This window comes from Mesoplodon mirus (genome assembly GCF_964341445.2).
Source record: "Mesoplodon mirus genome assembly, chromosome: 2".
Taxonomy (NCBI): domain Eukaryota; kingdom Metazoa; phylum Chordata; class Mammalia; order Artiodactyla; family Ziphiidae; genus Mesoplodon; species Mesoplodon mirus.
Genome location: NC_138977.1, coordinates 91,752,578 through 91,778,562, shown reverse-complemented (window position 1 = coordinate 91,778,562; position 25,985 = coordinate 91,752,578). Strand labels below are relative to the sequence as shown.

Genomic DNA, 25,985 nt, shown 5'->3' with positions numbered 1-25,985 from the left:
TAAAGACAAAAATGCTAAAACCTTAGCATAATTTAAAATTATATATATATATATCTCATTTATTGAAATATAAAGATCTTCATTTACACGTTTTAAAACAAAAACATGAACGGGGCAATTTGTAACACAATTGTATCGGTAGACTCTTCCTATTGAGTTAGTTCTCCAACATTCACCACACCACCGTTTTGGGAACATTTACGTATTTTTCTCTTTATTATTTCTAAAATATAAATTTTGGACATTCAAAAGTGCAACAGTTAATGTGCCTGTGGGGAATATCACAGTTAAAAAAATATAAACAAAGGCAGTGATACAGCTTGTCATAAATGTTTTGGCAGTATTCTCCAAGTCTATATAGAAATACATATATACATATTGATGTATAACATCATTTTATCTCACGTCCCTCTTCACAAAAATAGGACCATTTTGTACAGATTGGCAGACCACATTTTAAGGACATCATCAATCATTTAAAAAGTCACAAATTGTGTTTCTCAGGCCAACTTTGATTGTCTTCATAAAAATAGAAAGCAGGAAGGATTGACAAATTTTCATCTGGGGTCTTTGCAGGAGGCCAGAAAGGAAATAAATCTGTCATACACTGAAAACACTATTTAAGAGAGAAAAAAAAATGCAGCCACATACAAACTCAGGTGACAGCATTCGTCAGGACTAGATCCTGCTGGTCTGAGAATTTTCATCCAGCCTCATGATGTCATGCAAGACTCAAAGGACATCAAAATGCAAAGCATCAACAAAAGGAGGCTGTACGATAAACAGGGAGCGATAAACAGAGTGCTTGAGCTGTGATTCTAGAAACACAAATGTATTTCAAGTCTAATTGGCTCTACAGAACCTAGTCAGGTTTTCTTTTTAAATTGGCCAATCTGGCTCAGTCTTCACACTTACCATGAAAAAGGTGGGGCTTGCATTGAGATTACACCAGTAGGTAGTCAAGTACCTTGTTATTGCTTCTACATCTTCCAAAGCATCACCTGCCACAAGTACGCACAGTGATTGCAGTAATCACAGCCCATGTTTCATTCATATGGTGTCAGCAATTAAGTGGTATCGCACAGAATGCCAATGAACCCACAACAACGGTTTGACAATCTGGATGGATGTGACAGTCTGTCCTCCCATCTAACCCCAAAATATCAGTAAAACTTAAAAATTTTTTTCACCAAAATACTGACCTGGTCATACAGAGACTTGGTACACTGAACTGCATCATTTTTGTACATGCCTTTTGGCGGGAAACTGGTGGGGAGGGAGTTCAGTTCCCCATGCAGTGAGAAGATCTACTAAACCAAGATTTGGCTTGCTCAGTCTCAGCTAAGACTGTAAAATTAAATTAAGTGTAGCAATTGCCAGATATATGGCATTAAATGTCACTGACCCAAAGCCAAAGATTTAAATAGCAGGCTTCCTACGTGGTTGATTTCTATTTCAAATAATTTTTTTCCCATGGCAACTTCCTGTCATCTAGACCAGTGTTCCCCAAATCTGGCTGATCAGAACAGCCAGGATGTTTATAAAAATACAGGACTCTGCTCCCCCAGACCTAATTAATTCATTATCTCTCGGATGGGGACATAGAATCTCATGATTCTGGTTGCCAGTTACATATGGGGACCAAGGATCCAGGCTGAGGCACACACAGCCTTCACTAAACAATGCCTTTATTGTCTCAGAGTTCCAAACTACTTCTCCTGGGGGTAAGGAAAGGGGGTCCTGTTCAGGGCATCCTTCTGACTTTTTCAGGGTTCGCAGAATTAAAAATATATATGTGTTGAGATCCACCAGAATTATCACCAGGCATGAAAAAAAATCTCTGCAAATCCAGTCTTTTTGCTGATGATTACTTTTTCCACTGGGTAATAATATGAGAAGTCATGTTAGGCAGAGACTCATGCCTTAATATTGAGAACATTTAGGATTTAGGGGTTTTGTTTATTTATTCCAAATCACATTACTTCAAAGGGCAGTTAATTGCTTTTAGTACAATGGATTAGGGAACCATTCAGTACATAGTTAAAAACTCTGACTTGCTGAGAGACACTACTCTTACTTTGTTCTCTATGTTCAACTAAATTTAATCCACTAAAGCTATAACCATATTTTATAGAGAAACATGTTATTTAATATAAATGTCAAAAACTGTCAAACTTGTCACCTACTTAGTAAGGATTTTTTTTAAATTGTGCTTTTTCTGTAGGGAAAACGTGTTACATATTACACATTTAGTGTTACTGATAACAGTAGCATTATTATAAACGTAGATTACAATATGAAAATGAGTTGTCGGGCTTATAAATGACCCAAATCTAATAAACGAAGTTGGTTAATTATTATCTTTTATCTCCTCAACACTAAAAAAAAAAGTAAAATGCTATAGTACCAGTACCTTTTAAGGTTCAAAAGTGGTTTTGCATGTACTTCGTAAGAAAGTCCAACAGCAGCTGATACCAGGTTTCAAGCGTGAAGTACATGGGTGGACTGAGTGGTCTCTCCAGAAGTCCAGAGAAGATAGTTAATACAAATCAAAACACATCCTTGGTTAGAGTTATTTACAATATTACAATGCTGGAGTTTTGTTGCAGTAAAAGTTGTGTACGTTGGAATCTCACCAATGCCCCTGAATCGCAAAGTTTGTCTCCTGTGGCCCGTTATTTCCTTGTCCATCTACCTCCATACTTCACATGCCAATGAGATGCTACTGAAGCATTGCCAGAGGCCACAACAAAAGAGTTCATTTCAGAATATCCCATTCATTCGTATTTAGAAGGCTCCCTGAGGCCCTTGGCTGGGAACTTCTCTTTACACATCATCCAAGTCCTCCCCTCAAACTTTGCATTGCAGTAAAGTGGTTTTCTTAAAAGGATCCAAGTTGGTTCCAGGAGTGGAAGGTCCTCCCTGAATCTGCCAGTTACAGGAAGCTGTCTTCCACCAGGTCCGAGGAGTCTATGCCAATGTCGTCCATCATGTCGATGTCCTCGATGGTCTCATCCTCCCTCTTGATGAAGGTAGAACTGCTGGAACCTGTCTCAATGGCACTCTCTTCAGAGGTCTGCGAGCTGGGGAAGGGAAAGAATAGAAAAGATCACAGTCAGACCAACTAGACCATGGGGGCATTTCCAAGGTGGCCCCCCAAAGGCAAAGGAGCTCTTCCTGCAACATCCTTTGGCATTCAAACCCCGGCTACCCAGCCGGGCAAGATTTTGCCACCAAGCCAGATGCAGCCCCCATCACACTGCAGTGGGCCATACGGGAAACCCAGATCCACAGGTCATCTCCACACTTCAGCTTCCCTTCTCTTCTGCCAGATCTTCCACCAAAGTTGCTAACAAGCTGTGACAATTTCTATTGTCCCTACTCAACCCCAGTGGAAGAGAAAAGAAGCAATGCCCAATCAAAAGGCCTGGGGAAGAAAAAGCAGAGGGATGAAATTGGGGCAAAGTGCAGCCGGGTCAGTCACTTGCTAGCCCTGAAAGCTCCTGAACGTCCAAACTGTGATCTCAGGGTTTCACCCCACGCCCCAGGAATGCCCTCCTTCCCCTCCTCTTACATCCAATCCCCCCTTGAATCCTAAATGCCCAGGTGAAGGCTCTTTACTTACTAGAGTAGTGTCTGAGAAGGGAGTTCTAGAGTCAGAAAGCCTTAGATCTGGAATGGTCCACCACTTACCAGCTGTGGGACTTCACACAAGTCCCTTAACCTCCTGAACTTGTTCCCTTGCCTATAAAATGAGATGACAACAGTGCCTGACAATATTCCTGTTTGTTAGGGAGATTAAATACAGCAGTAAGGCAATAACCATACAGCACTGAGCAGAGTGCCTAGCACATAATAAGTGCTCGATAAATGTTAGTTATGATTATTGTTGCTGTTATCCAAGCTCTGAATTTGAATAGGGCCTGGATATTAGATGATATCAAGGAATAGTTGTCAATTTTCTCATGTGTGGTCATGCTATTATGGTTATGTAGGAGAGTCTCCTTATTCTTAGGAGATGTGTGCTGGAATTTCAAATGATTTTGTTTCAAGTGACTTAGCAAGAAAGAAAAGTATGAGTGTATGTTTGTGATACACACAACACCTACCATATATATGTATATTATATATAGAATATATAGGTAAAGCAAATGTGATACAGTGTTAACAACAGCTAAATCTAAGTGGTAGATATATTCTTACAATTCTTCTGGACACTTAAAATTTTTCACAAAAATTTTTAGAAAATATTCTCTAGAGTCTCCAGACTGTCACTACTGCCTGTCTTCCCTTCTCTGAACTCTTACTGTCTTACTGTTATGCTGCCCTGTGTTGCTAAATTTGTATGTATCTCTTTTAGCTCCAAGCAGATTATCACCTGCTGATCGGCAGGACCATGGCTTCACCTCCTCATGGCTGCAGCACCGTGCTACAAACACAGCATAGAAACCACACCATCAGTTGGGTGGCCACATGACGGAGTCTTACACATGCATACCAAAAAAGAGGCTCTCACTCTTTTCCTGCCTCTCTCCCCTCCTTTCCATATCAGTTTCCAAGCAGAGAACCAAGCCTGGCCAATAGAAGCCCATGAGAAGCAGTCTGCTACCCTCCACCATGGGGTCCCTGTGGCCCAGAGAGCTCTTAGAACCTATGGGGCTACTGGACTGAGTTCCCCTTCATAACCCTCCAGATTGGGCCCTTCCTTAAGACTGAGCTTTTGCTCAGTTCCTAGTCTGTACTCCACCTTCCTTCCCCACTTATACCCTGGCCCTACAGCCTCACTGTGAACCCTAATCCACTTGGCTGGTCTTAATAACCATCTAGTCCTGGCAGCCTCTCTCCCCAGGAGGCCAAACCCAGTTCCTGGGACCTTGGCCAATGGCTGGACTGTGGGCACAGAAGAAGCTAGCTTACACCAAGACTCAGCACCACATCATCCTTGCTGCTCATCAGGCTTCATGGACAGGGGATCCTAATGCTGATGACTGGGCTTATTTCTGGTTCCCAAGCCACAGTACTCATCTTGTAGCCCAGGACCTGACTCCTGATAGGCTCTGACCTAGCATCCCCAAGTCCTCTACAGCAAGGCCCTTTTTTCCTCAGGCCCACTCGCCTCCCAAGGCCAAGCATCCTGAGCCTGAGGAGGGTGTTCCACGAGACCACCATGCTCACTCCTGCCTGCCTACACCCAGAGCTTCCCAGATCTGGGATCCCCCATCTTTTATGGGCTGAATTGTATCCCACCAAATTCATATGTTGAAGCCCCAACCCCCAATGTGACAAATGTGGAGACAGGGCCTTTAAGGAGGTAATTAAGGTTAAACAAAGTCATAAGGATGGGGCCCTAGCCCAGTAGGATTGGTGTCCTTATAAGAGGAGACACCAGAGATGCACACACAGAAAAAGCCCATGTGAGGACACAGCAAGAAGGTGGCCACGTGCAAGCCAAGGAGAGAAGCCTCGGGAGAAACCAAACCTGCCAACACCTTGATCTTGAATTTCCAGCTTCCAGAACTGTGAGAAATTCCTGTTGTTCAAGCCCCTTGGTCTGTGGTACTGTGTTAAGGCAGCACAAGCTAGGACACTCACCATCTTAGCCCACCTGTTAGGGCCACAGTCTCACTGACCTAGTGTAATCATTTGGGACATACTTTGTGTGATTCAGAGAAGACCAAATGTATCACCCTTACATAAGTTCCAGTTTTCTAATACAACAACTACCTACCAACTAGAATTGCTCTCTCTGTGGAATACATGTCAAATTCTGAAGTCCAGCCTTGTGTACCCCTAGAACAATTCTTGGCACCTTTCTTATGTTATTTATCCCAAAGTGATTTTCTAACTTTATTTAGAAGCAGAACCCTTTTTTACAGTTGAAATATTCAGGGCCCTCAAACACAAAGTAACCAAATGGATGAGAGATCTGGGGCATAGCAAGTGCTCCAAGACCCACTGTTCAACCTTCTTCCCACCCCGAAAAGTTCTACAAAAACTACCCAAAACTTGGAGAAACACTGTTTGCTAAAGGAACATAAACACATTTAAAAATTGTTCTGAGCAGAGGATAAATAGAAAGGTAAGTCAGACAGCCCACTTTCCCCCATCTCCAAATCTCATCTCAAAAACAAACAAACAAAAACTATACTTTTAAAATTACCTGGTGCATACACATAAACAAGGGCTGTCTATATCTTATACCTAAATTGGTTGAGAGAGGTCACAATTATAAGCCTCCAAAATAATAATGTCATGTGCTTCTGCCTAAATATTTATATGTATTCAACTAAATGAGAAAGAGACAGCAATATCCTGAATGAAGAGAGAGAGAGAGAAACTCATAAGCAACTTGGACCTTGAACCTGGGGCCACTATCACCACCTACCTTCTCCTGCGTCTGTCCAAGGGTTATGCAAAGAGAGCAAGGAAGTGGGGCATGGCCCCTCCACCTGGACCATACAAACCAATGGTTCTAGTGCTGGCTGTGCGTTAGCATCACGTTGGTAATAAATTAATGGGTCTAGGTATGATCACCAGTGGCTGCTATTGTCACAAAAAGAGACAGCGGTACAGCATGTACCTCCTGTACACAGCATCATCTTTGAAGCACACTTACCAAAAATCTACGGAGTCAGATCAAGCCTCTAGACTAACTACCAATTTCCAACAAATATAGGAGACAGAAGCATATGATAAAACTCACAACAGTAATGCAAGCAGCAAAATTCTGAATGTGGGAACTCTATAGGCAAAGGCTCTGGTTTTTACACAAACAATATGCAAGGGGGCTAAAAGAGGCAGAACGAACTTACAGAGCTCTATCAACCAAAGTCAATGTGTGACTCTTATTTGGGTCTTGAACAGAACAAACTAAATGTAAAATAATATTTATGAGAGAATCAAGGAAATTTGAACACTGACTGGATATCTGATGCTTTTAACTATTTATTGTCAATTTGGGGGGTGAAATAATGGTACTGTAGTTATTTTTAAAAATAGAGCCCTTATCTTTTTGAGATGTATGCTGAAATATTATGGATGAAATGATATGATGTCTAGGATCTGCTTCAAAATAACCAGAGGGAAGTGGTAGAGGAGGAGTAGATATGGCCATGCAAGCAGACAGGTCATGGGTTCATCAACACTGAAGTTGAGTGGTGGGTACCTGACAGTTCACTATACTGTTTGAAGTATGCACGTTAGAAATCTTCCATAATACAAAGTTAGAAAGAAAGAAAGAACAAATCAGCCAGAGGGTGCTTGTGCCTCACTCCCAGAGATGATCATTTGTTGGTCTGGGTGAGGCTTGTATAGCAGTAGTTATCAAATCTCCCCAGGCGGTTCCAACTTGCAGCTAGGGTTTAAAACCACTGATGGGGACTTCCCTGGTGGCGCAGTGGTTAAGAATCCGCCTGCCATTGCTGGGAACATGGGTTTGAGCCCTGGGCGGGGAAGATCCCACATGCCGCAGAGCAACTAAGCCTGTGCGCCACAACTACTGAAACCCGCATGCCTATGCTCCGCAACGAGAGAAGCCACCACAATGAGAAGCCCATGCACCACAATGAAGAGTAGCCCCCACTCTCCACAATTAGAGAAATCACAGGCACAGCAACAAAGACCCAACATAGCATGAATGAATGAATGAATAAATGAAACCACTGATGTAGCGTCAAATAGCCCAGTACAGCCTGCCTCTCAACTTTCTCCTCGGTTTGAATTAAGAAACTAAATAAGAAAACAGTAAGAAGGATTTATCTGGCGGTCCAGTGGTTAAGACTCCAAGCTTCCACTGCAGGGGATGTGGGTTACACTCCTGGTCATGGAACTAAGATCCCACAAGATCCCACCCACATGCTGTGGGGCCAAAAAAGAAAAGAAAAAAAAAACAGCAAGAGAGGCTTATATTATTTCAGTAATCATAGTTGCTGTGTCAGTTTGATCAAATTACTTGAGGACTTAGGTCAAACGTTCTCCATCAGGGAAACATGTCCCTTCCTGCCCTAGACCTCCACAAGCTCCAGGGAGCAAATATAGGCGGTACACTCTTTGACATTGGTCTAAGCAATATTTTTTTTGGATCTGTCTCCTCAGCCAAGAACAACAACAACAAAAATAAACAAATGGGACCTGATCAAACATTTTGCACAGCAAGGGAAACCAATAACAAAATGAAAAGGGAACCTACTGAATGAGAGAAGGTATTTGCAAACAATATGTCTGATAAGGGATTAATAACCAAAATACATAAAGAACTCATACAACTCAATATCAAAAAACCCCAAACAATCCAATTAAAAATTGGGCAGAGGACCTGAATAGGCATTTTTCCAAAGAAGGCATACAGATGGTCAACAGGCACATGAAAAGATGCTCAACATCACTAATAATCAGGGAAATGCAAATCAAAACCACAGTGAGATATCATCTCATGCCTGTCAGAATGGCTATCATCAAAAAGACAAGAAATAGGGCTTCCCTGGTGGCGCAGTGGTTAAGAATCTGCCTGCCAATGCAGGGGACATGGGTTCGAGCCCTGGCCCAGGAAGATCCCACATGCCGTGGAGCAACTAAGCCCATAAGCCACAACTACTGAGCCCATGTGCCACAACTACTGAAGCCCACACGCCTAGAGCCCGTGCTCCGCAACAGGGGAAGCCACCTCAATGAGATGCCCTCGCACCACACTGAAGAGTGGCTCCCGCTCACCGCAACTAGAGAAAGCCCGCGCACAGCAACAAAGACGCAACACAGCCAAAAATAAATAAATAAATAAAATAAAATTAATAAATTAAAAAAAAAAGACAAGAAATAACAAGTGGTGGTGAGGATGTGGAAAAAAGAAAACCCTAGTACATTGTTAGTGGGAATGTAAATTGGTGCAACCACTATGGAAAAAAATATGGAGTTTCCTCAAAAAATTAAAAATAGAACTACCATACGACGCGGCAGTTCCACTTCTCGGTATTTATCCAAAGAAGATGAAAACACTAATTCGGAAAGATACATGCACCCCAGTGTTCTTAACATCATTATTTACAATAGCCATGATATGGAAGCAACCTAAGTGCCCGTCAACCGACTAATGGATAAGGAAGATACGGTATATATACACAATGAAATACTCAGCCATAAAAAAGAATGAAATCCTGCCATTTGTGACAACATGAATGGACCTGGAGGGTGTTATACTTATTGAAATGAGTCAGAGACAAATACTGTATGTTTTCACGTATATGTGGAAACTAAAAAAAAAAAAAAAAATTAACAAACAAAACAAAAACAGACTCACAGAGAACAAACTAGTGGTTACCAGAGGGGAGAGGGGCAAAGTAGGTGAATGGGATTAAAAGGTACAAACTACCAGTTATAAAATAAATAAATCACAGGGATGTAATATACAGCACATATAGGGAAATAATCTACAATTTATATAACTTTATATGGTGTATAATCTATAAAAATATCAGATCACCATGTTGTACACTTGACACTAATATAATATTGTAAGCCAACTGTATTTGAGTAAACTAAAAAAATAAAAATAAAAAATTTAAAGAATCATCTGGGAAGCATTTTCAAAACTAAACAGACCCCTGGGGGTTCTGCCACTGGCTCCCCAGGACAGATTCAGCACCAGGAGGGCCTCACAATGGGGCAATGGCTCCTCCCCTTCAGGTGCACTGGGGGAGGGGAGGGGAGAGAGCTTGGCGGGAAGCTGAGGTCTTGTGTCTACCTGTGTCTGTTCCTTTTGCCCAGGTCTTCCTCTTCAGGAACAGGATCGATGTCAGGCAGAGGGATGATGTAGCCACTATCTGCGCTCAGCCTCTGCTCGTCGAGGCCACCCTCCCAGTCCTTCAGTTTGTCCTCCTCGTTTTTGTAGGTGACGCCAATGTACGCATTATCAGAGTCCACGCGCATACGTGCCACGGCGGGATGGTCACTCTTCAGGAAGTCCAGGTGAATCTTTTCATAACTCTGCAAATGTTCATTTCACATAGTTATTCAAGGGTTACTGATAGAACTGCAAAAAAGGACACAGATGCTCAGAACTTACTATTTTTTAACTGTTGACAACTGAAGGAGAGTCAGGTGTTAACTGTTCCCCAGAGATGTGTAACATGAAGAAAGGGCCACCAGTGGCAGAGATATCCTGCTGGTAGGTCTTGAGATACCGAGAACCCCTTCTCAGTCAGTAGCTACAACTGTGCCCCCATATGCACACACTCCCTTCTCTGGGACTAGCATGGACCCTTCTGGTCCCCATCACACAGTCTCTCCAGGGCTTGGATGGGTCTCAATAAGAGGTGAATAGGGCTTCCACTGGGAGCACCATACCAGAAGTCTTCCTGATCCCCAAACACTAGAGAAATTTAATTCAAAACTTAGGGACCACTGATTTAAAAAAGACCCCATTTTCAACAATAGTTCCAGTCTGTTCCCATCAACACAATTTCACCAACCAGAGTGTTTCTGACTTTCCTATCGTTAATTTCCTTCCTTCCTTCTGCCTCACTTATGGCAGTTGTAATGGGCAGTGAGATAATCGATAAACAAAAGTATTTAACTTCCAGTTCAGCTAACACTGCTCTTCCTTGAGAAGAAGGAAGAGAAGCAATAAGTATGGAAAACCTACATGGTGACTGAATCTAAGAAATTGAGTTTATTACACAAGTGTGTCTAGGTTTCCTTCTCAGCATCTCAGCAAAAATTTGTTTCATTCATTACCGTATCCTGCTTGGTTCCATGAAATTATATTTGTTCCTTTGAACAATGCCTCCTATTCCACAAAAAACCAGCTGGAGCCACAGATAACAGCTGAGGTTGTTCCTTCCAGTCAGCTGGTAAAAGCCAATTTCGCATGGATTTAAGTGCATTCAAATTAGCGATTTAATGGCTGTGGGTGCTCTGAGACTTCTAACTGCACAGTAGCTTCAGATAGTCAAACATATGCAGAATGAAGTGCTTACAGGTGTTGCACACTTAGGATGAAAGGGAGCCGTGCAGGAAGAGGAGGGTTTCTACTCATCATTGCTACCAAGGGCCCGGGGAGCACTCCCTGAAGCCCCGGCCACTGGATCACACAATCTTTTTCCTCCTTTGAAAATGCTCCTTTAAAATAGTGTTGAACAGTACTGCTCTCCTGTGTAATGACCAGCTGTTGTCTCCTCCCTTTGCCCATTCCTTTCCACTCACCCATCTTTTTTTTTTTTTTTTTTTTTCTCGCGGTACGCGGGCCTCTCACTGTTGTGGCCTCTCCCGCTGTGGAGCACAGGCTCCGGAAGCGCAGGCTCAGCGGCCATGGCTCACGGGCCCAGCCACTTCCCGGCATGTGGGATCCTCCCGGACCGGGGCACGAACCCGTGTCCCCTGCATTGGCAGGCAGACTCTCAACCACTGCACCACCAGGGAAGCCCCTCCACTCACCCATCTTAAGAGGCTCAGACAAACCTTTTTATATTGTCCAGGCAGCAGATTCTCCACAATCTCACTCAGGTGGTAAAAGGAGGGTCTCTTCTCTGGCTCACTGTTCCAGCACTTCACCATGATCTCGTAGCTGGAGAAGCACAGGACTCACAGTGGGCACGGGGAGGAACGTCAGGGCACCCCCTACCCCCATAGACCCACTGGGCATGAACATAGGCCCACGGAATAGCAAGGGGGCTCACACTTCACTGGTGGCGTGGTCGGGCTTGGCCATCCGGTACCCACTCTTGATCTTATTGTAGAAAGTAGAATCCACCATCATGCCAGGGTAGGGTGTGCCACCTGAGGACCCAAGAAGAAAATGACCAGGACTGACGGGTGTGTGGTACACTGTTGAAACACTTGGCACCTTTAGAAAATGTTTGGGGATCCCCGCCTTGAAGTATCGGTTCTTCCAAAGAAATTAAGTGTTATCATCTGCTTGATTTCACAGCCTTGCCCAAATCTTAAAGTTAACCAGGACTTCTAGGTTGATCAAGTCCAGACACCCTAGGCAAAAATTCTCCATGCCTAGAAAAAGCACAAAAGTGTTTTTCAATGTTTCTGACTACTGGATCTATGAATACAAAGCAAAAGAGAAAAGCCAGAGAAATTCTGAATCACTGAGGCCAAAAAAGTCATTTTCATCAGAAATGTTCAAATAATTAAGGCAGAAGTCTTGAAATGTCTAGATAATTCTCTGTTTGTAACAGAATACGAGACTCAGTTAAGCCACACACTTGGATGATCCACAGTGACATCTATGGAGGGGTGAACTAGGAACGAAAAAGGAGAACAGGCAGGGAAAGCCCTTTACTGTCACATCAGGACAATAGTGGATTCATGAAACATTTCACATTTTTGTGGCCAAGGCCAGGTCAAGTTTAGTTTCCTTCCAAAACTACTCCAGGACTCCTCTGTTCTCTGAGCTTCCATTACAATTTTAAATCAGGACCACACAGCTTATCATTAAATGTGTAAGTTTCCTCTCCCCAGATGAACTGTCTGGAAGTCAGGGGCGTGAATCACCCCCTAGCAGGGCCCTCACCTGGTAGCTCGGGGCACCTGTGTTCTTCAGTAACCGGTGCCTGACTTACTGAATGACTAGAAGGTTTCTCTCCTCCAGAATGATGACCAGGAAGGGAGTCACCATTCCCCTGCCCTCACTGTACTACTTTCACTGAGTGTCTATCACCATGAGGTGAGGGAGGGTGAATCCCCACTGGTGAACCCACTTAACCCAGAGTCCAAGGTGAAGAAGCAGTGGGTGAGTCGATGTCATCAGGAGCATTTCCAGTAGGAGACAGTCCCTCTGATGTAGCTCAAAGGAGAAGTGGGGGCAAAGGCCAGGGGTGAGGGCACAGTTCCCCAAGACCCCTTCTCGGTCTGCTCAGACACACACTAGCCATCGTAAGTGCACAACATGTGAATCGGCTGCAGTGCACTTGACCCACACTAGGTATCTTAACATTGTTTACATCCTGGAGCTTGGAAAACACAGCACCTCCCTTTCAGTGTTGTTCCAGAACAACCCAAACAAGCAGAGATGTCAGGCCCATACCGAGGGAAAAGATCTCCCAGAGCAGAATGCCGTAAGACCAGACGTCGCTCAGTGTGGTGTAGAGGTTGTCGAAGATGCTCTCAGGAGCCATCCACTTCACCGGGAGAAAGGTCTGCAGGGAAGTGGGGAGGATGTTAAACCCAGCATATGCAGCTATGATCTACAGCAGCAGGAATAGAAAGGGGTTCTCTCTGGGCTAATAGCTTGCACTGGCAACCTTGCCCCACAGGAGTGTCTCTTTAGTTCACTTCTGTACTCTCAGCACTCAGAAGAGTGCCTGGCACCTAGTGGGTGCTCAGTACTTATTTAATGAATGATGGATGGTCACTGCTGCCTCTTACACCCTTCCAAGGAATAACATGCCAAGATATTTAATCCTGAATTTTTACCCCAAAAGCGTGAGCCCTGAATGGACCTGTCCCCTATTTTCAGGTCTTCCTAGGAACAAAATTAAGAACCGACCTAGTGACCTGAGAGCCAATTACATTTTTTTTTTTTTTTTTTTTTTTGCGGTACACGGGCCTCTCACCGTTGTGGCCTCTCCCGTTGCGGAGCACAGGCTCCGGACGCTCAGGCTCAGCGGCCATGGCTCACGGGCCCAGCCGCTCCGCGGGATGTGGGATCTTCCCGGACCGGGGCACAAACCCGTGTCCCCTGCATCGGCAGGCGGACTCTCAACCACCGCGCCACCAGGGAAGCCCGCCAATTACATTTTTGAACTATAAGAAATAGTGGGGAGAAGGTTCAAGTGTAGGACAGAATGACTATCTTTAAGGAAACTGTGCCTCTAAGATGTATTAACTCAAATGGTTTTAACATTTTAGGGGTCATAGACACCATTTGAAAATTTAATAAAAGAGATGCTCTCCTCGGAAATAAATGCACAACTTACGTATTAATAACTAACACTTACAGGCTGCTTTGTATGTGCCAGGCACTGTCCTAAGCATTTTACATGAATCCAGTGATCTAATACTCTGCAGCAACTCAGGAGATAGGTACTAATGTCACTTCCCTGATACAGATAGGGAAACCGAGGTACTGAACGGCCAAGTAACTTGCCCTAAGTCCCCACACTAGTAGGTGCTGGAGATGGTGCTCACACCCAGGGAGTCTGTCTGTAGAGCCTGTGCTTTTCATACTGACCCCTGGAGCCCATTCATGAATGTCATGGACTCTGTGTTAAAAATCTGGGCACTGAATGGCTGGAAGCAAAACCTGCTTTCAGAGATGCAAGTGAGGGAGGGCGAGCACGCCAAACAAGGTGAGAGCACGTACGCTGCCTTTTGACACGTAGTTCGAATCATGCATGATGTCTCTGGCCAGGCCAAAGTCACAGATCTTCACGATTTTCCCTTGCGCCAGAAGGACGTTGCGAGCGGCCAGGTCCCGGTGGACACACTGCGCAGAAAGGGAAGAAATGACGGAGAGTGTCAATCCACCTGCGCTAGACAGCATCACCCCTGCAAGACTGGCCACTTCATGGGGGTGCTTGGAGCTGCCTGGCACACAGCCTCAGGCAGGCTGTCCTGGCATAAAGAGCTCCCCTCTCTCAGGCTCTCATCCCAGTCCCTCCCAAGAGGGACAAAGCTCTGGAGAAAAGTAGACACCTGATCCTGTTGGATGCCCCGCTCTGCTTTGGGGATGAGGAAGAGAGAAGCAACCATTGTTACAGACTTCTCCACGATCTCCCTTCCACGTTCACCTTGCTCAGATCTGTGGCCTGAGTCTAAATAAGTCTCTGTCCCCTGAATACACTTACATTTTTTGAAGCCAAAAACTCCATTCCTCGGGCAACTTGATAGGTAAAGCTCAACAAATCCAACAAAGTAAGGCCTTCTGAGTTATCATCCGAAAGGAGGTTTTTGACTTCTGAGTCTGCAGGAAAGGAATTAAGTGTGTTGGTGCTGGCAGACAGCATGAAACATCACCCACCTTGATACTCCCGAAGGGCTGGGCCACTCATCAGACTGCGGAGGCTTGTCCAAAGAACACACTTAAGATCATTTTGTTATAGTTTCTAAACCTCACAGGTGGGTGCGTAAAATATGCAAAAGTGCTCTCTTTAAAAAGAAATACATCTGTAGAAACATATACCTGGTTTAAATATATATATAAGTATATATGATTCCATAAGGACCAGTATCATGCGTTCTCACACATATTTTGTTGTTTGCCTCCCAAATTTCTTTTTTCAATCTTAGTTAGCAAATCACCTCAGCCACTTTAAACACACACACACACACACACACACAAATCTTCTGTGAGGAATGTACACGAGGGCTCTTTGAAAAAGCAGCTTCTAGGAATTGCTTTTTTTTCTTTTTAAAGCCACCTTCATAGTACTTGGCTTACTTTGTGAATAAAATTAGCCACCAGTCCAACTAGAGGTAGCGATCTTAAAGGTCAGTGCCAAAGACTTTGCACGTAGTTCCCTTTCTTTGTAACTTGTCCACTTTCCCCAGTTGGTCCCCTCTGGAAGGGTCCCAGGGTTTTCGAGGAAGCAGGCAATCTAGGCCAGCAGTTCTCAGCACTTTTTGAAAAAGTTCAGGCATGTGAAGAGTAGCTGCAGCCCTTCACATTCTTCCAGCCAGAAAGCAATGGTCTGCCTGCCAACTGGGCCTGGGCTGAGCATGAATCAGGTTCCCCTGACATCTAGAGCCACGTCCAGCCTGGGAAGCAACGTAAACTATTTTTAACAATACAGGAGGGGAGAGGAAGGACTGGTTCCGACAAGTCTCACTGGCTAATCTTTTTAAAGGGCTTGGAAGTTTACCCAGTTGGCAATGACATGTGAATGGACCTTGGAGCTGCAGGAGTGGAAAATATTATTCTGTACTGCGCTTTGCAAAACAAGCACATTCTTTTTTTAATGACTGTACCTTTCACTTAAGAACCCTGAAAGCATCCAGAGTACATTAATGATTTTCAAAACAATTTCCATGACAGCTCAACACTTTTTTGCAGGGACCAACGGGAAGTCTCAGACCCAATAATACAAGATTATGGAACAAGGCATCGTCAGATGTATCTAGCAGCCTCCTCCAAACTCCAAGCCTGTGATGAGAGTAGAAGCCTGGAAGGACCACCCCCCAGCAAATGTGGGGTGGTCCATCTGCTATGGGCATCAGCTAGGCTCCCTGGAGTTTACAAATCAATTCAACCCTGCCACATGCTCATCTGCTTTGAAAACAAACAGATCTTCCTTCAAACAACATTCAGTAGAAAAACCCGACACCCGTGTCAGAAAGTATAACCTCAAATTGTCCACTTTCCAGTTTCTATCACAAACTGGATATTAGCAAAGCTAAAAACAAGGGCTATTGAACTCACAGATATTCGAGATTTATATAATTAAATTAAAAAAAATAATATTAGGAACCAATATAAGATTGCCAGCTTTTAATTTTTCCAAGTAAGGGTACTGAGAAAAAACATCAACTACCACCATACTTTCATTTAAAGAAGAAGAAGAAAAAAAAAAAGTAATGTGAACACCAAAAAATGAATACCATTATGTCAGAATAAACAATTCTTTAAAATGACTACATTTTAAATTTATTTATTTATTATTATTATTATTTTGCGGTACGCGGGCCTCTCACTGTTGTGCCCTCTCCCGTTGTGGAGCACAGGCTCCGGAAGCGCAGGCTCAGCGGCCATGGCTCACGGGCCCAGCCACTCCACGGCATGTGGGATCCTCCCAGACCGGGGCACGAACCCGCGTCCCCTGCATCGGCAGGCGGACTCTCAACCACTGCGCCACCAGGGAAGCCCCGACTACATTTTAAAATGTACATTACAGGGATATAATGTACAACATGATCAATATAATTAACACTGCTGTATATTATATATGAAAGTTAAGAGAGTAAATAGAATTCTCATCACAAGGAAAACAATTTTTTTCTTTTTCTTTTATTTTGCATCTGTGTGAGATAATGGATGTTCACTAAACTTATTGTGGTAATCATTTCATGATGTTTGTAAGTCAAATCATTATGCTGTGCAACTTAAACTTACACAGTCCTGTATATCAATTATATCTCAATAAAACTGGACAAAAAGATAAAATTAATAAAATAAAATAATTACATTTAAAGTCTGAAAAATGTATTACACTAGGTCTATCTTTATTCTTTTTCTTTTTTCAATTCACAGGCCACAGACCTTCAAAAACATGTCATAGACTCAGTTGTGCAGATCTGCAGTTAGGAACCATGTGGCCTGGCGGTCCTACTTACCAGGCCTGCTCACCATCTTCTGAGTATTTTAGGTATCATATTAAACCACTGAAAGATTACAACACCCAAAGCATAAGAAAAGACACCTTTACCTAACATGGATTTCTTCTTATATGAGGCTGGGCGATCATACAGCGCTCTCTGGATGTCTGAGTACTTAGAAACCTCTTTCCTTTCCAGCATGGGGACATACTGTGTAGTGTCAGCTTGCTTCATGTCCATGTAGTCACCGTTATTTTCAAAAGATAAAATAACGTAACTGTAAAAACGGGAAAAGAAACCTTAACGAGGGTGTCCTCTGGAGTGATCGCCTGACATTCAGTAGATGACAACTAGGTACCCACCACATGCGAGGCAGTGGTGGCCATGGGGGCAGCACGGGGAACAAAAGCACAACCACCCATACCCTTCATGAGGGTGGTCTAGTCGGGGAGATGAGCATCAATCAATGATCACACAAACACATGGACCATCTCAAATCAGCTGTGTCTGTCTTTATTCTGTTTTTCAGTTCACGGGCCACAAACCTGCACCACGTGACCAAGTGGCTTGGGCAGACAAATCCTGCTACTCAATAAATTTAGCACCAATTTGGTGTCCATTGAGTAAATTAATATGAAGTGAACTCACGTCCTTTCTGATCTTACAGAACTTTGTATCTACAGAGATCTTTTTAGCCACTTTAGACTTCTACAGTGGGGGTCGTCACTTCATTGGCTTGACTAATAGGCAAGGTTCAGCAAGGACCAGTATCTCAAACTTAGAAATCCTCAGATAGTTTCTCATAAGATATGAGTACTGGGGCATCCCTGGCCAGAGATGCATTTAGAGGTCTTAAGTAGAACACACATAAACAGCAAACTGGTTCCCAGAACCATTCCAACTCTCACTCTCATTCAAACCTATCCCCAACATGATATCCTGGTTCAAAACACCTGCAGACATCAGGTATCTCTCAGCACCATGTTACAGGATGATGGAGCAGGGTAGTTGACTCTAAGTCTTGCTACCTCCTGGCACTGAATCTGCAGACATGGCCTTTATCAGGACATGGGTTCTCTCCACTGGTGAAGCTCATAAGACAATGATTCACAACAGCGTCTCTCTTTGCACCTACCTTCGTGTGCTTTCGTCAGCAGGGTTCAATCCAAAAATGTCCAGCTCTTTCTTTGGCTTCTCTGGGTGGCGGCTCAAGAAGCTGTCCCTATTCTTATGCAAATAGTTGACCAAATCCCCATAGAAACAGTACTCAGTGATGATGTAAATGGGGCCTGTGGGGTCCAAAACCAGTTGGAGATGAGCAAGAAAATGAAGAAAAGAAGAGCCATGCATTACTGTGTCTACACTGGTAAGAGATGCTGCTCAAGAAGAGTGAGCTTCCCTCAACAGAATCCAGTCAACAACTCCATTCAAGGGACTTATATTTGCTGGCATATTTGGGAATTTAAAAGCCTAGACAGTCTTCACAACCATAGTGTTCTATGAAAATCCTTACTCCCAGGTGAGCAAGCCTACCTGACTTGGTGCAGGCTCCCAGCAAGTTCACAATGTTTAAATGCGGCCCCAGGTGGGTCATTATCTTCAGTTCAGACATGAGAGCTTGTTTTTCACTGGATCTGGCTGTGGCTATTGAAGAAATAAATCACATATCAGTCAACTAAACTATTTACTACCCAGAAGAAGCCAAAAACATGGCTAATCCTATGATTGGACATCATTTTATTTAACAACAGTCTAAAAGAGAAACAGTGACTCAGTCTAGATGCTAATAACTAATCCCTAGTCTTCAGGGTAAAAAGAAGCCACTAAAAATAACTCTTGATTTTCCAACATATAGGCAACAAGAACAATCTAAATAAAACTAACTGACAAAAGAGTCTAAATATGCATAAAACCTAGAGTCAAAAGAACCAAGATCTAGTCCTAAATTTGGCATTTACTGGCTGTGTGATTTTGAGCAATTTACTTAATATCTCCATGTTCAAAAAATCCCCAGAAAGGGGCACTTACGTTTTAGCATCTTCACTGCTACTTTCATGACAGGTTGGGACCGACTTAATCCATAGGCAGTTCCTTCAACCACTTTCCCAAATGCACCAGAGCCCAGGATACGACCTGTGGGCAACCAGCACCATCAACACATGCAGAATCAGGCATCTCATCAGCTTCATTTACCGCGGCCAGCGCTCATGGGTACACAGCTGGGTGGTGTTTCTCCCATGTGGAGGAAGCATAATGATTCCTCCAAGTCATCATGGCAAAACCAGAATTGAGCCCACAGGGAAGGAAATTAGTATTAACTGCTTTTGTCAAATAACATTTGCAAAGGAAAGGAAAACACAGGCGGGAAGAAAGAGGGTGTATCCCTCCCTGGTGTGAGCACTCTGTCTACCAGCTGGAGAACCGGGCCAAATCGTGGGCTCTGTGGCACTTGCTTTCTGTGGCTCTGGCCCAAACCTCCTGGTTCTCTACCCTTCTGTTTTCCACACACAAACAGGGGCATCTTTTGCATCAATAAGCCTTTATCCACTGGAAATACTTCAGTATTCAAGACATCACGGATTCTAGGCAGTGATGAAGACAACTTCGGGCTGGCTCCCTTGCTGCCTGTTTCTTAGGAAGACTAGGAAGGGCAAAGGCTAAACATGCCCTAGGAGCACAACACTTTGCCACACGCTGGCAGATACAAAATGAAATGGAAGCTCTGGTCCCCACTCTTAAAAGAGCTCACAGTCTAAAACAGATGCTTCTGCCAAGCCAGGGAAAGACTCAGCTCATAAAAGGGCACTAACAGCCAACACTGCCTGTGACTGCATGTCTGCATGGCTGGAAACTGTTCCTGGAAAGGTACTGCTTCCCTAGCAACTTGACAATACACAGAAGCAGAGAGACACAGGAATGCCTCTTGGTACGTTAGGGATGTTGCCCCTTTTCTCCACATTTTATTACTTTTTAACTTCCCTAAGCTCCTCATCCCTTTTTGTAAAACAAGGGAGAAAATATAATAAAGAAAGCTTAGTTCTCAGGTATACGTATGTGAATAGGGTGTCTTGTTGGATTTCAGTTTAAGTAACTCTCTAAGAAGACCTAACTTGGCTGTATTTTGGAATGAGACAAGTGGATAATTTTAAAATGCCTTTGGCATCCTCTCAAGTACATACTGTTAGAATAGTCATGATGACATAACCTCTAGCTCTAACTTTCATTTGTCTTTGTCCTGTTTTCATTCATTCAGAATGTGATTTTAAAAAAACAAAAAAAATCCCTTGGACCAAAGCTTCATGTTCTGGGTCTCAGCCCAAGATTGAAATATTTGAAAAGTTTGTGATAAGCTGGCTTGATGATTTTTTCATGTTTGTTTTAAAAGGAACCTATATTTTTATATTCTATATTTTAAAGAAGTATCTAATAATCCTGAGAATGTACTGAGTCAAAATATATTTTCCGATTGTCCTCATTCATTTCTCATCTGTTCCTTTTTAGTTGTAGAAATTCGTCTCATTTTCAATTGGTGTCATTTCCAAAGCAAAGCCACTTTGATGGGTATCTTTGGCAGGCCTCCTCATATTCTCTTCTCCCTTTGTAAAGTTTTCTTTAACTGTAATTTGCTAGGGAAGGAGGTAAAAACAAATCATTGCTGTGATTCAATGAACTCATTTTCAAGAGAGAAAAATATTTCTGAAAGCCAATTTCTAATGCTTAGCTTTTACTAAGCACAAGCTCAGATCCTTTATTCCTCCACAGGCCTGTAAAGAGTAAAGTTGCGTACAAATCAAAGGGAGTCTTGGGAGATCACCCCAGTAGGAGCTTACCAAGCACTAGTCCATCTCTTGGAAACTCCCATCTCGAGTCATAAGGCAGTTGCATCGGGTCCACATAAATATATTCATGTCCATCGGGGCTGATTGATTCAATGACCCTCCAACGAATTTCATACCTTGGTTTCTATAAATGACCAGGACAGGTAACTGGTGAATTACCAACGTCCGAATGTACCAAAGCTTAACCGCAGCAGCAAAATGACTGGACACAGTAGGATTCAACAACGTTCACTCATCATGTTGTTACTGAGCTCCCTCTTTGTGCCAAGCCCTGAACTAGGTTGTTCTTCTTCTTGTTCTTATTGGTTTCAAATATTTTTAGTTCTTTTAAAAAAAATATCTACCTGTTTCCAAATGACAACCAGGACAATGAGTGAGATGATCACAATCACCAACAACACCAGGACTGCGGCCGCCACCGTGAGTTCAGAACGCAGAGCTAGAGGACGAGAGAGAGAGAGAGAGAGAGAGAGAGAGAGAGGCACGGTGGAGAATTTGCACAAACATGCGGGAGGGCAGGAAGGCAGGGTGGCTGTTTCTGGGCCAGAAATCTTTCACTACTGGTGGAGAAGCAAAAGAGCTGCCAGGCTTTCTTGGGGGATGGGCAAGACCATCTCTCAGTTATCTACATGCATGAAACTACTCCAGCTCTTCCCTTAGAAGGGAAAGGGACAAAATTCAGTTGGGAACAAAATACTTTCCCCAAAGGTCCTCCAACATTAACCTTCTGGACAAAATATGAATTGGAATATAAATATTAATAAGTGAGATTGAGAGCTACCATTAGTAGCATAAGTTTAGAACATAAGTTCAGAAAATCAAGTTCAGTTATTTTGAAAGGTTGCAGTTGACTTATATTGCTTTTGGCTTCATGGATTTTTGTTTTAAGAATTCAACCTGTCTCAACTGTTATGAAGAGCAACAAGGCGGAAGATCCTTCTTCCCCATCCTCCATCCCCACATGCTCAGACCAAAGAGACTGGGTAGCTCTACGGTTAGACAAGCAAAATGCCGAGGGGCCTCTGCACAACGCGGTTTGGGATTTGAATCTGAAAGAAAGGGCTCCCACAGAGCTGCCCAGAGAAGGCCCGTTAAGAGCATCCGGAGCTGAATTTCCACCGAGGGACCTTCATTCCTACAGGACCCCATCTGGGATTCAAAGTTCCGCTTGAGAGAGGAAGGGCTCGGCTGCTGACTTAGCGTTGCCCTGACCCACTGGCTACTCACTGGGAGCCACCAACTTCAGCTCTCGGCTCTCCACCCCGAGGAGATTCTTAGCCAGGCATCGTACTGCAATGGTCTCCTCCACTTTGGCGAATGTCACTTGGCCCTCCACCATGCTCCTGTCTCGGGGGTGGACCTCCGTGATGATGTTTGAGACATTGTTGGCCAAAATCGTCCATGAAGTTTCGTTATTACATCTGGAGACGGAGAAAAAGGGTATAGGTATAGAGCCAATTACGGGGAGTCATGGGGGTGGGTGGAGCAGTGAGCATCATCTAAGATGGCAAGCAGCCCTGACTTTGTCTGCATTTGGGGGGCTACAGGTCGATTTTCTTATTTTATGTGCAGATTAACATTCAACACCTTGTTCTGCAAGAGAGAATAAGCTACATGTGGGTATTTAAAAGTTAACTGGTTGTGAAGACAAGGCAGAGATAAACAAGTTCAATCCAACAGAACTACTCATCCCAAGCCTTGAACCCATGAGCAACCTGGACTTCAAGAATGTTTAACTATCCCAACGTCCCACCCCTCCGAAAAGGCCTGCTGTCCTCCCTTCTCTCCACCCACACTGTGAGGACTCCCTCAGGTGTCACTAGGGTTAGACCTCGATTCCAGCTCCAGTCTGGATCCAAGTCTGCTGCCTTGTGGCCTGCGGGGGGCGTAGGTCTAGGAGTCCCCGTCTCCAGGAGAAGCAATGAGGCTTCTGAGCACAGCAGCCACTACAGGTGGGAGTGCAAATGTGCTGCTCACGTGCCCGCCAGAGAAGGGTGAGGGATGGGGGCTGAAGGAGGGACGGGTACCTTAACTCCCGCCACAGAGCAAGTAGTGAGAAGTCACCTGGGCAGTACCTTCATTTATTTTCACATGCCAGTCTAGCCACCAAATAACATTCACCACAGATGAAATGTGAGGTGAAACTGTGGGCCAGGGTAGTAAAAATCCTCTTACAGCAGTTCTTTAGATTCATGCACTTTTCAGATTAGAGACCCTTTGAGAATCTGCTGAAAGCTGTCGACCTTCTTACAGCTACTCAAGAACACAGAAGTGCACCTGCGTGCATGCGCACCTGCATGCACACACACACGAGGTCCATGTTTGGAACCCTATCTTGTAGTTTATGAGACTTAGGCCAAATAAGAATCACAAACACAAAAAAAAAGGGCCAGCAAAAGAAGTAAAATGCACTTGAGGTCCTTTGTCCCAAGGAAGAAACATTCTGACCACAAATGGGAAAGGAATGTGTGATTTCCATACTTCTTAATATCCTTGCAAATCATCCACTCAATATCAGGAAGAGGGGTTCCTTCAGCTGTGCATCTCACTGTCTGGCCCCCATTAGAGCCATGGTGGTCGTCGACCAAGTCCAGAATGGATGACGGAACTGCAAGAGGTGAAAATAAATCAGAATTGAATGGTTCATGTCCCAGAACTTCTGGGAATTACGAAGTGGAATTCCAAGAGTTCAGAACTTGTCCGCGTGACATTCAAACCTACAAATCAAGCAGCCACTGAGTCATGTGCACAGTAACACTCCAGTTTGGACAGACCCACTTGGGTAAGAGCGTGGTCACATTTTCAGTGATTTGGCATTTGTGCCCCGTGGTGTTTTAAATCCTCAGTGAAGAAAGCAAAAAGCCCCTGTGGTTATTTGGCTTGAAAGGCAAGAAGGCTCTTAAAATTATATTATAGCTTGGGAATCATCTAATGGATTCATCTAAATGGTATAATCTAAAGCAGTGTTTACCAAAGTGCATCTATGGGATATTATTAGGTTTTAAAGATTTTTTTTTAACCTGGGATCAAATAATTTAGAAATATGCTGATACTTGTATCATAGATTGACTGTGAGGGTCAAATGAGCCCACGTACGACAGTATGTGGCCCAAGGTAGGTGAGTAGGTTCTGAACCAGAATGTAAAGACTTGGGTACTCCTTTCTGGGAAGGGCCACTGTACGAGGTCTACAAGGAAAGCAAAGCAAAAAGGCCAAACACTCTGGAACAATCTAAGGTCATCCAGACCAAAAAGCTTCATGTCACTCTTCCCAGACCACATTGAGAAGCAGATGGTAAGGAAGCTAGTGGAGCCTAGGAATTCCCAAAGTATTCCAGACTAGCCTGGAACCTCCCAGAATTATGTAGATTTATAAGTCCAACAAAGCGATCCCTGACATGTGACATCTACAGTCCCTGCTTCTCCCCTAAAAGGGCTGCTTTTCCCTCCATGACCTGGGGGAAAGTGCCAGGCTCTCCTTGGGAGACTCTCAGTCATGCATCCACTGAGCTGGCATTATCTTTATATGGCCCTTACATACCTTGAGTTAAGAGTTCAAAAGTATAGCTCTTCACATCGTCTTCATTTTGAACTACAATAGTATAATGGCCGCTGTCTTCTTCCTTAGCTCGGATCAGCTTTAATTTGCTTCGATACCTTAAAAGAAAAGGACTTTGTTTCAGCAAGTTGTAGCCAAGTAAATTCTAATCATTAAGTAATAACCATATTCAATGGGAATTTTGTTTTTTGTAAAAAAGTAAAAACATCTTTTTTTCTTGTCCATATCATTGCTTTTCTGGGATTTTTGATACACTTTCTATGCACTGAAGGTCTGAGTCATAGACACTTCATTCTTAAACATAAGACGGGACAACCTGAGATGAGCAATGGCTTATGATGTGGCTACAAGAGCAGTCAGCTCTGCTAAGGCCAGACTTCTAAATGGGAATAAACCCACCAACTTTCCTTTTTATTTTTTAACCCTTGATTTTTACCTTCTAAAAAAATACTTGCTTCCCCTAAATATTCATCATTTGAGTGATTAGCCAAACAATGGAACATCCTTGGAAGAAAGAATGAGGACACTGTCTCTGTATCGATAGGAAGAGGTCACTAGGGTATAAAATTCCTGCTTGCTTGTATTTGCTTTAAGAAACTCTGGAGTGTTTCATAAGAACCTAACAAAACTAACAAAAGTATTCCCCTGGGGGTGGAGAGGAGGGGGTACGGAGGAACACGAGGACAGGAGTGGAATAAGGTTTCTTACAATGCACTGTCTTTAGGCTTGAATGATTTTAAAGCACAGGACTCATCTTAAAAAATAAATAAATTAGAGAAACATAGTCCTTCATACTTCATTAATGGGAAGTTTCTCCAAAAGGTTTCTTACACGTATGATAAATGACATTTGGCCACGAGTGTGTGTGTGCGTGCGCGTGTGTGTGAGTGCATCTATAAAGTAATGGCCCATTTGACTGTCATTAACAAAACAGCACAGTGTGATAGGCTTCCCTGGTGGCGCCATGGTTAAGAATCTGCCTGCCAAGGCGGGGGACATGGGTTCGAGCCCTGGTCTGGGAAGATCCCACATGCCACAGAGCAACTAAGCCTGTGCGACGCAACTACTAAGCCTGCGCTCTAGAGCCCACAAGCCACAACTACTGAGCCCTCGTGCCTAGAGCCCGTGCTCCGCAACGAAGAGTAGCCCCCACTCGCCGCAACTAGAGAAAGCCCGTGCACAGCAACGAAGACCTAGCACAGCCAAAAATAAAAATAAGTAAATAAACAAATTTATAATTAAAAAAAAAAACAGTACAGTGTGGAATTGTGAGTGAAAGGAAGGTGGAGTGAGAGGAAGAGCACTGGTCATGAAGGGAGGAGACCTGGGGCATGA

At 43.6% G+C, this 25,985-nt stretch overlaps 1 protein-coding gene across 8 annotated transcripts in view; it reads right to left on the bottom strand.

Moving 5' to 3' along the window:
• Window positions 1-193: 193 nt before the first annotated feature.
• The window catches only part of PDGFRA (platelet derived growth factor receptor alpha), a 46,709-nt gene continuing 20,917 nt past the window's right edge, over window positions 194-25,985 (bottom strand). For all 8 annotated transcript variants that reach the window (XM_082629429.1, XM_082629430.1, XM_082629434.1 and 5 more), the window contains 16 exons: window positions 24,633-24,748; window positions 23,574-23,700; window positions 22,320-22,513; window positions 21,437-21,531; window positions 21,084-21,216; window positions 19,282-19,386; window positions 18,787-18,897; window positions 18,389-18,542; window positions 17,364-17,530; window positions 14,790-14,905; window positions 14,306-14,428; window positions 13,028-13,139; window positions 11,670-11,769; window positions 11,452-11,557; window positions 9,737-9,978; window positions 194-3,083 (listed from right to left, as the gene is read on the bottom strand). In XM_082629429.1, the coding sequence (XP_082485555.1) occupies window positions 2,936-3,083; window positions 9,737-9,978; window positions 11,452-11,557; window positions 11,670-11,769; window positions 13,028-13,139; window positions 14,306-14,428; window positions 14,790-14,905; window positions 17,364-17,530; window positions 18,389-18,542; window positions 18,787-18,897; window positions 19,282-19,386; window positions 21,084-21,216; window positions 21,437-21,531; window positions 22,320-22,513; window positions 23,574-23,700; window positions 24,633-24,748 (2,149 nt within the window). In that variant the 3' untranslated portion in view covers window positions 194-2,935. The remainder of the gene's footprint in view (window positions 3,084-9,736; window positions 9,979-11,451; window positions 11,558-11,669; window positions 11,770-13,027; window positions 13,140-14,305; window positions 14,429-14,789; window positions 14,906-17,363; window positions 17,531-18,388; window positions 18,543-18,786; window positions 18,898-19,281; window positions 19,387-21,083; window positions 21,217-21,436; window positions 21,532-22,319; window positions 22,514-23,573; window positions 23,701-24,632; window positions 24,749-25,985) is intronic.